The sequence below is a fragment of the Gopherus evgoodei genome, chromosome 1 (assembly GCF_007399415.2).
Source record: "Gopherus evgoodei ecotype Sinaloan lineage chromosome 1, rGopEvg1_v1.p, whole genome shotgun sequence".
In the NCBI taxonomy this organism is placed as follows: Eukaryota; Metazoa; Chordata; order Testudines; family Testudinidae; genus Gopherus; species Gopherus evgoodei.
Window position 1 is genome coordinate 272025142 of NC_044322.1, and position 18666 is coordinate 272043807.

The 18666-nt window shown below is 46.8% G+C and overlaps 1 protein-coding gene across 6 annotated transcripts in view; it reads right to left on the minus strand.

Annotated features, from left to right (window-relative positions):
• Window positions 1-18666, minus strand: part of MRTFA (myocardin related transcription factor A) — a 169070-nt gene that overhangs the window by 85052 nt on the left and 65352 nt on the right. The window contains exon 1 of one of the 6 annotated variants that reach the window (XM_030546873.1): window positions 15884-16433. The exons of the other annotated variants lie outside the window; for them this stretch is intronic. Coding sequence (XP_030402733.1) covers window positions 15884-16010 — 127 coding nt within the window. The 5' untranslated portion in view covers window positions 16011-16433. Of the gene's footprint in view, window positions 1-15883; window positions 16434-18666 lie in introns of those variants that run through there. 6 annotated transcript variants of the gene reach the window in all.

Sequence of the window (18666 nt, forward strand, 5' to 3'; positions counted from 1 at the left end):
TGTGTCTACATTTAAATTTGTCTCCCACCTATGTAAGGACCCTATTATGCCAGTATAGCAACACCAGCTCCCTGACAGCACAGAGCCATGGTCAATGCAGCGTAGACGCTGTTACTTATGTTGACCCTAACAGTCCTCCATCAGCTGTCCTACAGTGCCCAAAAATGATCACTCTGACCAAAACCGTTAACTCCACTGCCCAGGGTTCACACATACCAAAAGTTCCCCCCTCCCTTTAAAAACATACACAAATTTTTGAAATGCCCTCCTCTGGTTGTCCAGCTTGGTGAGCAAATCACTATCTGCTCTTCATGGTTGTTGTCATAAACAGATAGTTAAGGGTTAATGTCTCTTTTACCTGTAAAGGGTTAAGAAGCTCATTGAACCTGGCTGACACCTGACCAGAGTACCAATGGGGGGACAAGATACTTTCAAATCTTGATGGAGGGAAGTCTTTGTGTTGTTTGTTTTGTTCGCTGTTCGCTCTTAGGACAAAGAGGGACCAGAGGTACAACCAGGCTCTCCAAATCTTTCTGAATCAGTCTTTCATGTTTCAAAATTGTAAGTATAGCCAGGTAAGGCGGATTAGTCTTATGTTTGTTTTCTTTCAACTTGTGAATGCATTTCCCTTTGCTGGAAGGATTTTTACCTCTGTTTGCTGTAACTTTGAATCTAAGGCTGGGGCGGGGAGGTCCCTCTAGTCTATATGAATCTGAATACACTGTAAAGCATTTTCCATCCTGATTTTACGGAGATAATTTTTACTTTTTCTTTCTTTAATTAAAAGCTTTCTTTTTTAAGAACCTGATTGATTTTTTCCTTGTTTTAAGACCCAAGGGGATTGGGTCTGAACTCACCAGGGATTGGTGGAGGGGGAAGAAGGGGGAAGGTTAATCCCTCTTTGTTTTAAGATCCAAGCAGTTTGGATCTGTGTGAAGCCTCTCAAGGCAACCCAGGGAGGGGAAGATCTGGGAGGAAAGTAGGGGGGATAGTAAATTTCTCCTTGTTATAAGATCCAAGGGGTTCGGATTTGTGTTCCCCCAAGGAAGGTTATGGGGGAACAGGAAGTGTGCCAAACACTATATTTTTGGCTGGTGGCAGCGTTACCAGATCTAAGCTAAGAATTAAGCTTAGAAGGGTCCATGCAGGTCCCCACTTTTTGGACGCTAAAGTTCAAAGTGGGGGAAAAAACCTTGACAGTTGCATGCAACTGCGCAGCTGACCACGGTTGATTCATGTTCCAGACCTGTTCCTGCCTGGAGCAGACAAAAGATATTGGATTTCCTAAGCCTGCGAGAAGAGGCTGTGCAGGCACAGCTTTGAACCAGCTGTAGAAACACTGACACCTATGAGCAGATTGCTCAGGGGATTCAGGAGAAGGGGTACAACAGGGACCAGCAGCAGTGCCATGTGAAAGCCAAGGAACTGCAGCTGGCATACCAGAAAGCCAGGGAGATCAAAAATCTATCTGGTGCCAAGCCGCAGATGGCCACTTTTACAAAGAGATGCATTCCATACTTGAAGGCAAGCCCACCACCACAGCACACACCACAGTCAATACCTCTGGGGAGCCCAGGTAACAGGCCCCTGCTGTAAACAGAGAGAACGAGGGGGTGCATGAGGAAGAGGAATATGGGGGACAGGCGACCAGAGCCGTGCTGTAAGCCAGGACATATTTTTGACTCCACCACAGCCTGTCTCTGCAGTCAAGCATGGGTGAATACCAATGCAGGGAGAAGGAATCTTGAGTAAGTGTGGAACTAAATTTCCCGTTACACTGATGGTACCTTCAACTTGGCAGGACTCAGCCGTTGACTCTTCATTAATTTATTTGTACTAAAATAGGTAGTGGTATAACACAGAGGTTGAGTTGCTAGAGGCTTTTCATTCCCCTCTGAGTTAGGTGGGCAGAGGGGAATGTGGAGTAGTTTGTTTATGTAAACTAGAATGTCCCTTGAAGCCTTCTGAGAGATTTTGATGAAAGGTACTCTGTAATCCTCTCCCAACAGTTTCTAGGGATTGCAGCCTTAACTTCTTCTTTTGCAATAGGACACTTTCCCACACCAGTCATTGATAACTTCAACAGGAACCACTGCTGTAAACTGGCTAACGGCATACAGGAAAAGGCAACTTTGGGACACCAGCAGCAGCTGTGCTCTTTCTGTATCAGCTAACACCACCATCACATGTAGAAAATGGTGCCAGTATTCAGGATGAGTGCCCTATACTCACTTTCATGAAAGCTAGCAATTCCCTCATTGTTTCTCTCACCCCTGGCAGGTCATACTCATCCTGGCTTGAGCTGAGAGGGGCACCAGACACAAGCACTCCAAAGCAGAAGTGTCAATAAGTATGTCTTGTTTAACATTTTAGGAGAGCAAGGAAAGGGGGAAGTTCTGAATCTCAAGTTTTGCTTTCTGTTCCTACTAGATTGAGAATGGTACCGGTATATTTTTATCTGTTGCTGCAGTCATTGCACCTTTAAGAGGTACCCCCTCCACTGCAGCGGAACAACTGACCCAAAAAAGGGAGAGAAAAAAAAGATTATGTAGGAGGACATCTTCTGCAACATCCTGCAAGCCAGTGCTCCATCAGCCCTTGAGCAGCGGGCCTGGAGGGTGAATATGTCAGACTGCATGGAGAAGGAAAGAACACACAGGAGAAAGGGGAAGGCAGATGCATCAGGACAGAATGAGCTTCTCCATCAGCAAACTCAGATGCTGCAGACTGTTGTGGACCTCCAGGTTCAACAATCCTGAGCTTGATTCCCATTGCAGTCTGTAGAAAACTGCAGCACAGCATCTCCCTACACCTCACTCAGCATTCCACATGGCTCAGGGCCTGCACACCTACCCCACCACTCCACACTGGGGAAAGGCATGGATAACCACAGCTTCATATACATGACCTGTGAGAGCCACAATTGATATATGTGTAGCTACAATGGACATGAATGTTCGTTCCTATTTGTTTATTGAGGTTCCTAAAAAAAAATAAGTTAAAATGTGTTTAAAGTTCTTCAGATTTTTTTTAGCTGTTTTTGTAAAAGAAAAACTTTTGTTTTGAAAGTTATTCATCTTTATTGGTTTAAAACACATGGTGCATAATTCCTGCTGGCTGTGAGTAGTGGTCTTGTACACTCATAATCAGTCCTAAACAGTGTAATCATTAAATGTACAGCAAGCACCCCCACATTAATGGGTGCACAGCTGTGCAGCAGCACCTCACAATTTCTAATAGGTCCCTGAACTACAACCTAGGCTGAGCAAAGTACAGCACAGCACATTAACAGCAAGTCACAGTAAAGTGTTCTTTCAAAGCCTCTCTAAGCCATATAGCTCCTCACTGAGTTTATCTGATAGCTCTTGTGTCTGGCTGTTCAAACTCAGCAGACAGCCATTCCTCCTCTGCCCTGACCACAACCTTTCTCCTTTTGCTTCACAAATATTATGCAAGACACAACAGGCAACTATACCCAGTCGGATATTTTTCACACTGAGATCCAATTTAGCGAGTAAACAATGCTAGAAACCTTTCAAAAGCATGTTCAACTGACATCTTACTCCTGGGGGAATTCTGCACCACTGGGCACATGCAGAGTGGCACTGCAGTTACACCTTTCACCCACCAGGGGCTGTTGTGGTGCCAGAAATGAGGCCAGCCAGCTCACAGGCTTAGCCGTCAGCAGCTGATAGGGAGGAGGAGAGGCTGCACTCCTCACAGAGCCCTGCCCCTGGGGCCAGGTGAGGAGGCATGGGATGGGGCAGGAGCTGAATGGAAGTGGGAGAGCAGACACATAGGGGGTGGGGGTGCCAGGGCACATAGGGACAGGAGCAGATGTGCCTGACTGAACGGAAGAGACTAGGGTCAGCCAGAGTCTGCACAGGGGAGGCTCCCTAACAATCCTTCCCTCCCCCCCCAAAAAAAGTTCACAGACACGTAGATTGCAACACAGCTCTGCCAAACCCTGCATTGTCTGGCCTGCTGCATGATGGCAGAGTGGGCTGTGAACATGTGTATCAACGACCAGCTTTACAGATGTCCTGGATCGGAACATGTTCCAGGAATGTGCTCTGGTCAAGCGGGCTCTGACGATCGGCAGCAGAGGGACTCCTGCTGACTTGTAGCAGGTCCGAATGCAAGAGGTGATCCAATTAGAAATCCTTTGTGTGGATACTAGCAGGCCCTTTATCCTGTTAGCTGTAGAGATGAAAAGTTGAGTTGACTCACAAAGTTTTTGTCTGATTTAGGTAGAAAGTCAGAGCCCTTCTTATGTTCAAAGCATGAAGGCGCCTCTCTTCACTAGTCTCATGGGGCTTACGGCAGAAAATCGGAAGAAAGATGTCCTGGCTCATGATGTGGAAAGCGGACATCACCTTAGGAAGGAAGGCCGGATGGAGCCAGGACTGGACCTTGTCCTTACAGAAGACTGTGTATGGCGGTTCTGAGGTCAGGGCTTGCAGTTCGGAGACTTGCCTTGCGAACCTCACCGCCACCAGGAAAGCTACCTTCCATGATAAGTGAAAGGGAGCATGAGGCCAAAGGCTCAAAGGGTGGACACATGAACTTGGACAGAACCAAGCTGAGATCGCACTGAGGGGCCGGGGACCAAACTTGAGGAAAGAGCCTCTCGAGGCCTCTAAGGAACCTGACAGTCATGTCATGGGAGAACACCATCTGCCCCTGGATTGGCAGATGAAAGGCCGAAATGGTTGCTAGGTGCCCCCTGATAGAGGAGTGCACCAGGCCCTGGTTCCTTAAATGAAGCAGGTAGCCCAAGATCGACTGCACCAAAGAATGCAAAGGGGAGATATCCTGTTCAGCCGCGCAACAGGGGAACCTCGTCCACTTTGCCAGGTAGGCCTGCCTAGTTGAGGGTTTTCTAGTCACGAGGATGACATTCTGGACCCCATCTGAACAGGCCCGTTCATCCGGGTACAGCCATGCAACGTCCACACTGTGAGGTGGAGGGATGCGAGGTTGCAGTGCAAGAGTTGGCCATGATCCTGTGACAGCAGGTCCAGTCAGTTTGGCAGTGGCCAGGGAGGGATCACTGACAAGCTTGATAGCGTCCCGAAGCAGTGCTGGTGAGGCCTTGCCAGGGCGATCATGATAACCCGCACCTTGTCGCTCTTGATTTTCGCTAGGACCTTGCTGATGAGTGGAATTGGAGGGAACACATACATCAGGCTTCCTTCCCACAGCAGGAGGAAGGCATCAGAGAGGGAACCCTTGCCGAGACCCTTCTGGAGCAAAACCTGTGGTACCTCCTGCTCTGCCTGGTGGCAAACAAATCCACTTGGGAAGTTCCCCACCTCTGGAAGATCATGCCAGATACTTCTGGGTGGAGCACCTACTCATGGTGAGAGGAGAAGTCCTTGTTTAGGTGATCTGCTAGGGTGTTCCTTGCCTCCAGGTGACATGCTTCTAGATGGATTCCGTGGTCAATGCAGAAGTCCCAGAGACTGAGTGCCTCCACCTTGCCTGTTGATGTAGAACATAGAGGTTGTGTTGTCCGTGAGGACTCTGACCACTCAGCCCCAGACATGAGGTAGGATGAATGCACATGCTCTGGGCACCACCCTGAACTCTTTGATGTTTATATGTAGCATTGACTCCACAGGGGACCACATACCTTGGGTCTGGAGGGTGCAGAGGTGTGCCCCACCCCCAACCAAGGCATCCAAAACCAACTCAACTGAATGAGGAGTGCTGACGAAGGGAAATCCTTCCAGGATTTTACCAGGGTCAGTCCACCATCACAGCGAGGTAAATACTGTCATGGGGATGGTGACAACCTTCTCCAAATAGTCCCTGGACTAAGAGTAGACCATCGTTAGCCATTGTTGCAGGGGTCACATCTGGAGTCTAGAGTGGCACACCACATATGTACATGCTACCATTAGACCTAGTATGTGTAGGCAAATCCTGGCCATGGTCAGGGGAAAGGCAGAGACTTCCGCTATGAGGTCCATCGGTATCCTAAATCTCTCAAGAGGCAGGAACACACTGCTGCAGGTTGAGTTGAGCACCACCCTGATGAAATCCATCCTCTGTACTGGAACTAACGTGGATTTTGTGTCATTCACCAACAGGCCGAGGGGACTGCACGCAGCTAGCAGCACCACGACGTCCCCTTGGACCTGGAGTTGCCCTTGACAAGCCAGTCATCGAGGTACGGGTAGATCTGGATACCCTGACCTTTGAGGTAAGCCACCACCACTGATATGCACTTGGTAAATACCCAGGGTGCAGTCGCTAGTCCAAATGGGAGGACCACAAACAGATACTGGTCAGGACCTACCATGAACTGCAGGAATCGTCTGTGTTCCTTGAAGATGGTGATGTGGAAGTACACATCCTTCAGATCGAGGGTGGCGTGCCAGTCTCCTGGATCCAGGGAGGGGATGCTGGAAGCCAGGGAGACCATACGCAACTTTAGTTTCGCTAAGCAGCGGTTCAAGCCCCGCAGGTCAGTATGGGCTGCAGACCGCCCTTGGCTTTGGGGATTAAAAAGTATTGGGAATAGAACCCCTTGTTCCTGTATTCCACAGGAACTACCTCCACCGCACCCAGCTGTAGTAGACCCTCTACCTCTTGTACAAGAAGATTCTCATGAAAGGAGTCCCTGAAGAGGGATGGGGAGGAGGGGTGGGAAGGGAGGGTAGAAAGTAACTGAAGGATATAACCCTGCACCACCATATTGAGGATCCATTGGCCCGATGTTATAGATGCCCACGCAAGGGGGAAGGAAGAAAGACAGTTGGCAAACAGAGGGGAGGAAGGATCCAGGGAACAGTCCAGTAGGTTGCCCTCGGGCGTACCCTCAAAATCGGCGCTTGCCCGTCTGCTTACTGAAGGTTGAACCCACCTGGAATGTAGATGGGGGCTGGTGGCCAGGGCACTTCCTGTAGCCCCTGGATCTTTTGTGGGGAGGCTCCTGGTGAGGGTGGCTCCACTGGCTCTGAGGCTGCTGTGGCTTTAACTGCTTGCAGGCAGGGCTGGGGACATACAGGCCCAGTGTTTTTAGGATTGTATGGGAATCTTTCAGGCCATGGAGCTTAATGTCTGTCTGTTCTGCAAATAAGACATGCCCATCGAAAGGGAGGTCTTGTATTGACTGCTGAGCCTTCGAAGACAGACCAGAGAGGGGCAGCCACGAAGCCCTGAGCAACGAGATTGACGATGCCAGGGTACTGGTGGTGTGTCCACCCTGTCCAGTGCCACATGGAGGGCTGCTCAGACTGCAGTTGAGCTCATCCAGGATCACCCGGAATGCCTTCCTAGAAGCCTCAGGAAGGGCACTCTCAAACTTGGTCATGACCTGCCACATATTAAAATCATAGTGGCCTAGTAAGGCCTGATGGTTGGCCACCTGCAACTGTAAACTGGAGGTCGAATAAACTTTACACTCAAAAAAGTCCAGTCTCCTTGAGTCTTTATTCTTAGGGGTAGCCCCCATTTGATCTTGTTTCTCCCTGTGGTTGACCACCTCTACCACCAGGGAATTGGGAACAGGGTGGATATAAAGGTACTTGTTGCCCTTATATGACACAAAGTACTTGCACTCCACCTTTTTGGAGATCGAAGGCAAGGAGGAGGGGGTCTGCCAGAGGGCATTTGTAATTTTAGTGACCTTGTCATGCAGGGGCAAAGCTACCCTAGTTAAAGTCATGGGGCAGAGAACATTCAAGAGAGAGTGTGCAGGTTCCTCTAACTCCTCCACCTGGAAGCCCAGGTTGGCGGCAACCCTCTTCAACAGCTCCTGATGCATCTTAGCATCATCCTAGGGCATTGGTAGAGGGAGCCCTATTATGGCCTTGTCCGGCGACTATGAGGAAGAAGCTGGTACCAAGGGGTCCTCTGCAACCATAGGTGGTCTGGTGGCTTGCTCGCCCACTTCCTACTTCCCACGGAGTCTGGCAGCATTGCCACAGACGTAGTCTGCACCATAGGTGCCAGAGCCTGTCCTGCCACTAGGGAACCTTGCTCAGAACTTGATCAGTTACTCTCCTGCAACTGAGACGAGGCTGATTGGTGGATCTGAACCAAATCAGTACCGGTCACCCCTCCCGGAGCTGGATTTGGCTGACTTCAATGAGCGTCTGGATTGGGGCCTCGGCAACTAGCGGCGCTCGGCAGATCCGCAATGGTCCCGGGCTGGCAATCTGCACCTCACACTTAATGAGCAGTACCAGGATGTGGAGCGCGAATGGGTACTACAATAGGCTAGGCGTTGTGACGATGTAGCCGGACGCAGTGATGCCGCCCTGGGGGATCGGCGATGGTCTGAGGAACGGTACTGTCGATCCCTCGACCTGTCCCTGGAGTGGTACTGGTGCTGTGGAGATTCTGGGCACCAACTCAAACTCCTGCTGGGGGGGGGGGGCAGGAGGGGCATGTGCCTACAGAGGTCTACACCTGGTTATGGGTGAGCCACACCTTGAGCCTCTCTGCGCTTGTCCTGGGTCCAGAGACTGAATGGTGCTATGAAGCGTCTGCCTATCATGGTCAGAAGCATGTCGGCTGTGAGAAGGAGACCGCTGGTCGATGTCCCCTGTGACAGGGAGCGCTGCCGGGAAAGTGGAGACTGTGGTGGTCCCAACACAGGTTTACCCTAGGACTGGGACCCTGCAAGGGTTGGAGAGGGCAGCACCAAGAAGGACAATATCTAGCACCACTTGGAGGGCCTCCAGCGTGGACACCCGGAGCTGACAAGGACTTCTGCCGCTATCTGGGGTAGCCAGTGGGGAGTGGGCTGGGCTATACCGCTCAACCTGAGCTGAGGCCTGGGATCCCCAAGGGGGTAAAGAGGCACCCAAGACAAAGGCTTGGTCCACCCCAGACTTGTCCTTTCCCTTGTGGGAAGCTGGAGACCTTCCTTCCCCGTCTTCCTGGGCTTCTTGGCTGGAGCTCATAGATGGTACCGGCAGGGCGCTGCACACTGAGATCATGGTGCTCAGCGCTGGATCGGAGCGCTGCTCTGGCATAGGGGTAAGGGCAGACTCCATCAGCAACACCTTCAAGCGAATGTCACACTCCTCCTTTGGCCTGGCCTTGAAGGACTTGCAGATTTTGCACTCATCACTAATGTGACCTTCACTCAAGCACCACAAACAACTATAATATGGATAGTTAATGGGCACAGAGATTGCAGAGATTGCAGTGTTTAAAGCCTGGGGCCCAGGACATGCCCCACCCTGATGCGAAGTCCCTTTCGGGACCTACTACATCTCTAACTTAACAAATAGGTTGAACTAAACTAGAGGGAAACTATACACAGTAATATTTGCAAGAGGCAAAAGAGTTCGAACGAATGAAAAGCAACAGCTCTAGCTGAAGCAGCACCAGTTTCATGCACCGTCACTGGTAGCAAGAAGGAACTGAGGGTGGATGGAGCTGGCAGTGCCCTATATGCCCCGGCAAATGCGTGCCACTCCAGGGGGCGCCAGAACCGGTCTCCTATGGATACTGGTGAGGGAAAAACTTCCAGCACCAGTGCATGTGGTGAGCACACACACCTAAGTTGAATGGACATGTGCAATCACTCGAAGAAGAACTTGCAAACTATAGAAAAGTAGCCACTTCTGTTGACGTACTCTGTGGCAAGGTGCTCTGGGGCCAAAATAGCAATGTGCATGCCATCTGTTCCTCCACTGCAGTTCAGGAACCCCATTGCTTCAAAGCCATCCACTAAGTTCCAAACATTACCAAGAATCACATTCCTGAATAGCAGGAGACTATAAATAATCCTGCACACCCATATGACATAGGCCCCCACAGTGGATTTTCCCACTCCAAAATGACTTTGCACTGCCTGGTAGCAATCCAACATTACAAGTTTAAATAGTGTGACCACCACTAGCTTCTCCATTGTCAGTGTAGCTTAATCTGGTGTCCCTGTATTGGAGGGCTTGGGCGAGCTTGGCACACAAATCCAGGAATGTGGTCTTGCACATCTGAAAGTTCTGCAGCCATTTCTTGTCATCTCAGGCCTGCATTACAAAGTGATTTCATCAGTCAGTGCTCATTTCTTGAGCCCAGACAAAGTGCTCCATCTGAAGCTCCTTAATGAACACCAACAGCTACCTCAAATTGTTTCTCACTATATTCCACAGCAAACTGACCACTAGGAAATCATCATGTTCCTCACAGTTCTTCTGGCTTTGCAAATACTCTAGAGGCCAGTGCTTCCTGTGCTTGCAATGCTCATGACTGTGGTGCAGAGCTGTGCAGGCTTCATGTTTCTGTCAGAGATGGCAGGCAGCAACATGCACAGGTTTGTGGGAAACTGAAAACAGGGATGAAAACTATGAGATAGATATGGTATTATGGGATGAAGAACATTGCATTATGGGAGGTTGACGCCTTGCTCCTAGTCTGTATGACTCATTTTTGCCCCACTATGAGTTGCCAAAACTACCTATAAGACAGTGTGCTGAATGGTGACGCGTGGCACACTGGGATACCTACCCATGGTGAACCACACTGTGCATCAACACTCACTCCTGGTGAGTATGTGCAGTACCGACGCAAGGAACCAAGCATGCACACACGCAAGTGATAGCATACAGTTGCTGTTCTAAGTGTGACAACTTGCATTGGCAAAATTTGTTGGGTAGACATGGCCTTGGGTACGACTTTCCTACTTGACATATGAAAACCTCTCACACAGCTGCCCTTCTCACACAACTTCCAGTCCAACATCTTCATGTCCACCAGTTACCAGCCTCCTTTGCAACTTCTCCAATCTGTATGGCCAAGGATGGCATGCTGAGGATTAAGAGAAAAAGCCTAAACTGCCAGTTTGCCTTTGAGCCACCTCACACTAGCACATGATTATCACAGTTTGTTCACTGGATAAGGTGGAAGCTGTGTCCACTGTACACCCCACCCCTTTGGAGTAGTCTAATCAGTCATTCTGTCAGCAATATTCTTCAGAAGTGTTTACTAGTATTGTAGTTACAAAGATTCCAGCTGCCTACATTGGATGTGCATTGTGATCTGCCACAAGAGGCTCCAGCCTATTTGCTCCTGGTGTAAAAGATACTCCAAACAGCAGCCACTTCAAGATCGAGAAGCACTAACTCCAACGAGCAGTTCATTCAATATAGTGGTAATATCAGGTCATATTTCAGACACATACCTGTTACATCTTGTAAACTCAAGACAATAATACTGCCTAATTTCTCATATTATCTATCCATGCATTTATATCACCCATCATAGTGATATCCTTCACAGCCTCCTCAGGTCCATTTGTAGTCCATTCTGAACTCGACGACACATACAATAGTTACAGAAAACATTCAACTCCAAGGCTGTGCTGTCAGACAAATCAAGGAACAAATATCCAGAAACAAACTTCTTGTTAGAAATCTGTACATTTTGCTTAGACCTTCCAATATTGTTAACATACCATATTTGTGTTGTATGTGCTCTTCTGCTCTCTACTGGATATTAAAAATGTTAAGACTACCAGTTTGTAATACTTTTGCCCTCTGGTGGCTGGAGGTGTTATGACAACAAATGGAGACTTTCTTTACCTCATGAGTTGACCTGTGCATTAATAAACACACGTTTGCAGATTTTTACCTCTTCAAAGGACTGTACAGATTATTAACTGTTAATCTCCCTACCTCTGTGAGGTTCTTCCTATTTTTATAAATAGGGAAAGAGATTAAATTATTAGGTCACAAAATGGATCATTGACAGAGTCTGTAAAAAAGGTCAAGAGTTCTTATTTACAGTCCCATGGTTAATCCCCCACATAATGTTAGCCCTCTCAATTATGGAAAGACTGTCTGCATAATAAAGGTTGTAACAAGGTTTCTATGATAAGGCACATTTTCACAAGCACTAACACTCCTCAAAAAGAGTCCCAAACACATCAACTTTTCGTACATGGTTTGTGACCAGGGAAGTTACGACAAAAACGGAGGTAAACTGCTTGTACAGTTTGAGATACAGGTCTTAGAAAAGAGATATAATTCACTATTGGAAGAGACTAAACCATTTTTGGAAAGTCTTCTCTCAAAAATTAGTCCAAACAAAGTTTGTTTCATTCAAGAGCTCTTGGTAAGAGCTGTTGCACAGTTTTGGAGAACTTGAGAAGTTTGTTTTTGGAGCTGTTCTCCTCAGAAATAGGATCTCATGAATATTATCAGCCATTGACTGGCTTCATGAAGTTTGTCAAAGCTAATAATGTTCTCCTCCCACACTATGTAAGGGCTTGGCCCGCTTTGCAGTGCTCAGAGGTCAAGGAGAACTTCTGCAGATGTTACAAGATGAATAGACATTCCTATAATACTCTGAAGCCCCACTCATTCCCAAGGAATCTTGAATGGAAAACATTGCTTGTAGACTTTTGAAATTTGCAAAGCTTTCAGCCCCAACACCCACATCTCTTACAAAATATGAATATGCCATCACCCTTCACCAGGTTTATAAGCAGGGCTGCCTCAAGTAGGTCTGGGATACTTTGGCTGCCAAGTCTGAAGTTCACTGAGGGACCTCCTCCACCATACCTGTCCCAAACTCTTATCTTCTCCCATATGAGAGCAGAGATTCAGACCTACAGAGTCAGGAAGAGGGAATGTGTCCAGAACAGTGTTCTTGTGGAGAATGTGAGTGACAGTAAAGGGGGATATGTAAAATACTCAAATTTACTACTGACATGGAGTACATCATTGGTCCAGCAGAATTCTGAAAGTTAATGGAAAAGGTCCTAATGCAAGGACTGAGTATCAGGAGTCTGATGTGAGTGGAAATAAACTTTCAAGCACTGCTAAACATTGCTGATTTAGTTTCTCCTCCTCCCCCACTTACTTTATCTTTAGGTCACTGTTTTCGCCTGTCCCTCTGTTTAAAACACCTACTTGTCCCTGCTTCACTTTCCTGCCTCAAACTCAAAAGTTTATTGGTTCACACACTGCCTTCACATCAACTTAAGAAATGAACTGACGAAGTTCTGGCTGTCATACTACCAGTGGTTCTGGGGAAGGAAAGGGTATGAGGTCTACCCCAGAGGCAGCTGCTTCTGAGCAGGGGTGAGGGGCTTTCAAAGAAGGATGGCATGAATATTTACTAGATATGAACACTTCTTATTTTCAGGAATTTGCACCCACAGATTTCAATACAGCCTAGCTTGGTGTGGGGGGAGACACTGACACCAACTCTCCCACTGCAGATGCAGTGGAAGCAAGGAACAGAAATACCATAGTTTCCTGCTTTTGGTGGTAGCAGAATGCTGTAGATCACATTCCAGCAGGAGCTAGTACAATGTAGTCCACATGGTATTGCAACTCCATTCTACATCCCTAAGCTTCAGAATTTCCATTAAGAGCTTGCCTACACTTGAAATGCTGCAACTGTGCCGCTGTAACACTTCAGCGTAAGACACTACCTACGCCAACGAGAGGGGTTCACCCTTGGTGTAGGTAATCCACCTCCCCCTCGAGAGGCGATGGCTGTGTCAACAGAAAAATTCTTCCATCCATCCAGGGCTGTCTACACTGGAGGTTAGGTCAGTTTAACTACACTGCTTAGGGATGTAGATTTTTCACATCCCTGAGCAACGTAGCTGGGTAAACCCAATTTTTTAGTGTAGACTAGTCTTAAACTTTATTGCCTAGAGTGCAGTGTGCCTCCCCAGAACTCATGACATTTGGCTCCGCAAATACAAAAATACAGTGCATGCTGGGGCATAAATAAAGCTGGCATCCTGAGAACGCAGGAGAATGAATGGAGTAGCACTTAGGTTACTGGGTCATGCCCCACTTTTGCTATGGTAACAGCAATTTCTTTCCTTTCCTTGACAGGAAGAAAGGAGTAAGCAGCATCCATTTCTCCTTCTTCCTGCCCCTACTAGAGGGTAGTTAGTTAAAACAATCTCTTCCCATTGCATATGGTATTTGTATCCAATAGTCATTGATTACTGAGAAGTGGTCAGCTAAACTATTGCTATCATCCTATACCTACACAATCTGTATATACAGTCCGCAACACAATTTAAAGAATTAGAATTGCCCAGGAATTCGGCATTCTTAATTCACTCCACTACAGATACATCTCTCAGTTGGGACAGTACCAGACTGAGCAAGAGATTACAGAATTCCACCTTCACTCCATCTGAGCAATGATCACCAAGAGATCTATAACAGGACAGAATACACAACTGTTGTCTGGCTGTCTCCTAACAGAAATTCAAGATGTTCACCCAAGCCTCTCAGATTCCCTGAGGAATCCCCTCATAGAAACTAATGCCTTGGGAACAAAGAGAAAACTATGAGTCTTTTTGTAGATTAAACACCTTTTGTTAACTGGAAATGGAGGAAGAGGAAAGGGAATTAGTCACAGATTAGTTGAAATTAAAATCTCTGATCAGTGAGTGATTGAAACTAGAGTGGCGGCATGTCACAGTTATCTCCTCTGCCTCAGAGTGCCCAACACATCTGCATTGCAGAAAAGTTTTACACTTGCTTTTTTTACACTTAATATAGGGGTTTGGGTAGGTGCTTTATTCACTTTGTGCTGGCAGCCTCTGCAGTCCTGAAGCTGGGGGGCGGGGAAGGAGGTGGAAGGGTGAAGGAAATCTAAATCCAGCTGCTAAAATCTTTTTCTATGCACTGGCCATCTCTCTCTCCTTAATTACTGTAACCTTCTCCCATCTGGCTCCTTGCCTCTCAACTCTTCCTCACCTCATCTGTCCAAAATGTCACTGCTAAACTCATCCTCCTCTCCTCTCACTCAGATCATATCACTCCCCTTTTTGAATCCATCCACTGGCTTCCCACTCAGCATGTTATATTAAAGATCCTGGTCTTCATCAACAAGGCTCTATTATAATCTTGCTCCTACCTAAGTGTTCCCACTACTCATTCTGATCAACGTAATCCGTGTTTTCTTCATCCCGTGTCCCAACTTTTGTTTGTTGCCTTCTATCATACTGCGTATTATGCCTGGAAAACTCTTCTTGCCCTCATCCATCAATCATCTTCCTCCCACGCCTTCAAACCCACACCTTCAAGCAATCCCCCCCAGCACCACTCCTCTTCATCCATAGTCTCCCTGCATACTTTTTCTCTTCTGAATGTTGTTCTGTGCCTTGTGTTTAGGTTGTAAGCTCTTTGGCATAGAGAATGTGGCTAATCTGTTTGTTAAAGTATCAAGTACATTTATAGTACAATAAAAATGTTTAAAATAAAATTGTATTAGATATTTACAGAAAAGCTCCGTCTCAGACCTCCTTCAAATGTTAAGTTACCTTGTGCCTAAATCATTTCCTGTGAAAGAGAGGGGGTCTCCCCTACTCCCGAAGGTGTGGCACACCTTCCCACTCCAAGGCCAAGGGGCTTCCATGAAAGCCAAGCCTTTACATTCCTCACTAAAAAGTCCCATCTCCTGATTACAAGAGCCCTCCACGCACATACAGTAATGAATTAGAACCTTAAAAGAAGACTGAAGCCATCCCCAGCAACTAAGCACTGGTAAAACACGCTATACTAGGGGTTCTCAACTGGGGGTCGTGAGATTATTACATGGGGAGTCACAAGCGGTCAGTCTCCACCCCCAAACCCTGTTTCGGCTCCAGCATTTATAATAGTGTTAAATATAAAAAAGTGTTTTTAATTTATAAGGGGGGGGGGTCCACACTCAGAGGCTTGCTGTGTGAAAGGGGTCACCAATACAGAAGTCTGAGAACCACTGCGCTATACATGTACCAATACAGCTCTGTAAGCATGGCTTTAGGTCTTCTTGGGTGGCAGAGCACAGGAGCCATCAGGAAACACCTGAGTCCGGATGACTGCCGAGAAATGTGAAGGGAAGACCAGAGAGATTCAATATACAAACAAAAAAGGCAAACAGGGCAGAGACCGCTAACCTTCCCGCAAGCTGTGGTATGAATCCTGACAAGTGTTTAAACAGCTCTTCCCCTGCTTCGACACAGTCTCTGCGAGTGGCACAATCCCGACATAGGCAGGTTGGAGAGTCTTGGCTTTATCCAACATGTTTGAGGACGTCCCAGGATTAGAAGGCAGACGCAGTAACAAAGATGATGTCCCTTAGGCCAGAGGAAGGGCTGTTTAATCCTCAGAGAAGGCCCCAAACACAATCTATCAATGCACTGAGAAGGCTGCTTAATGATAGACTAAGAAGCTGAGCCTGCACAGGGACAGATAGACAATGGAGGCAGTGACAAATCCCGATTAGAATCAACGAGTCCCAGCAAAAAAAAAAAAAAATTTCCTTCCCGTCAACACCAAGCTCAGAGATAAAAATCTCCCTGCTTCAATAGGCAGAATGTGCATGCAGCGGGATGGATCTCAATTTGCAGTCTGCATAACAGAGGGGTGGGCTTCTTCATGAAACCACTTGCAGTGACATCCAACCTCATTCACCCAAAATAGTACACAGTTGGTTTCTCTACTCAGAACCCTAACACTTGCCAGACAAGCACCATCACGTGACCTTGTCCCATTCCTCTCCTCTCTCTTCTCTCTCCCCTCCCCCATCCCATCCCCACTATAAGCACAAAACTAGGAGACAAGGCTCTGGGAAAGTATCCTCTATTTAGGCACAGAAAATGTGAATTCAGACAGTGATAATGCAGGCTTCCAAACACACACTGCCCCCATTAATATACCTGCACTCTGACCTGGAAGAACCACCTCTCAGCAGATGGTGATTAGCCGACTTCAGTCTATGGCTCCTCTACTGGGAGTGAAAGAGAGGCTTGGAATAAGTGCCAATTTGGTGGTGGGGTTTGTAATATGGACATTTGTGACACAAATCATCAAATGGCTGTCTGATGGTTAATGACCTTTGGTCACTACATACCAGTGCATGGCGAAATGGCAACATGCAGAGGAAGACCCCGGATGGCTTAGGTGACTGGGATATGCAATGCCCACCCTCAATGTTTTTTACCGTTGGCAGAGAATGCCTGTCAAGACAGATGGGACTGAGGGTGGGGAGGGCAAAGACACTCCAATGACTAAAATGGGTTGATTGAGACACACACACCAACTACAAGGACACTCCAATATCTTTCCAAATAGAAATATGTCACTAGAAATAGCTGTTATCCTAAAGGGCTGAGGCACTGTATCGACAGCCATATAGTGCTGCCCAAAAAAAAAAAAAAAGTGAATAACCACTTGTAATCACCTGAAGGATAATTAAATGCAAGGCTGGAACAGTTCAGTCTAAGCTTTCCATTTCCCAAAACCAAAACAAGAATTTCTCACCTCCAGGTAGTCTGGGGGTCATCGTATCACTGTGCTGAGCAAATGGAGTAAAAACCATAAGGAAAAAATCCATGTAATATTAAAACTAAATTCACTTAACAGCATGAGAAGCACTAAAGAAAAAAAATTAAGGTATGCCTGCATTAATGACCAAGGAACTTGACTTTTTTTTTTTTTTAAATTGGTCACAATTCTCACTGATTTCAACTTGACTTTCAGACACATTCAAGCAAATGATGCTCTGTGCTGGCAGAAATAGTTTTGCACAAAAGCAGAATCACAACAAAATTGACAGGAAGAATAGAGGATTCTCTTACTGATTTGGATTAGGTCATTGCATTTGCTACCATTAGATTGTTGTGTAATTTAAATTAGGCTGCTGCAATTGTATCTTCCTGCACATGCTGTGGGGCTCATGCAATTCAAGAAGGTAACAAAAAAATTAGTACAGTGCATGTAATATCACTTATTTTTAAGCCTAATTTTAATTACTATAAGTCAGTTTCTTCCTATGCATTTCTAATGCTTCGATCTGCATGATGTCTAGACAGGTAGATCATAAAGACCATGAACTGGAAGGTAAAAAGATAGTAAAACATAAAAACAAAGATATAGAAAAAAAAACTCAAACTCTACATCTACCTCTATCCCCCTAAAAAATTCTGCACTTCTAATTTAGATAAAATAGGTCCTCATTTAACTCTTCATTAATTGGAGAACTTTATGATGCCACATGAGGGTATAACCTTAGTTGCAGCTCTCCCCATTCCAAAACTCAACTGAAAGGTGATATTATCAGCTTTTCATTCCCCAGCAGAGAGGTGAGCCGGGGAGGCAGGGGCCATGCAGAGCAGTTTATGAACACAGGCATGCCCCTGAATCCACTTGAGAGATCTCGATGAAATTTTCATAGAGGCATTCTGCAATCCTCTCCCCTAAGTTTCTAGGGACGGCAGCCTTATTTCTTCCTCCATGGTAGGATATTTTCTCAGGACAGTCCGTGATAATTTCAGCAGGTACCACTGCAGTACCCAGGCTAGCAGCATACGGGCCCAGGAGGCTTCGGGACACCTACAACAGCAGTGCTCTCTCTGTTACCCTAAGGCGTGAGATATCAACTACAACCACTACCACCTCTGGAAAATGGTGTCAGTATTCAGTGTCAGTGCTCTATACTCAGTTTCATGCAACACAGAATTCCCTCCTCATTTTCCTCACCCCTGACAGGTCATACTCACCACGGATGGTGTTGTGAGTGGCACCATACACAAGCAAAAGCAGAATAAGAAGAAGCATGTCTTCTTTAAAACATCAGGGGAGTGAGGAAAGGGTGTTTTGAATCTTAACTTTTGCTTTCCATTGTGACTATATTGACTATGAAACCTGTGTGCGTTATCTGCAGCTGCTGTGGTTGCTG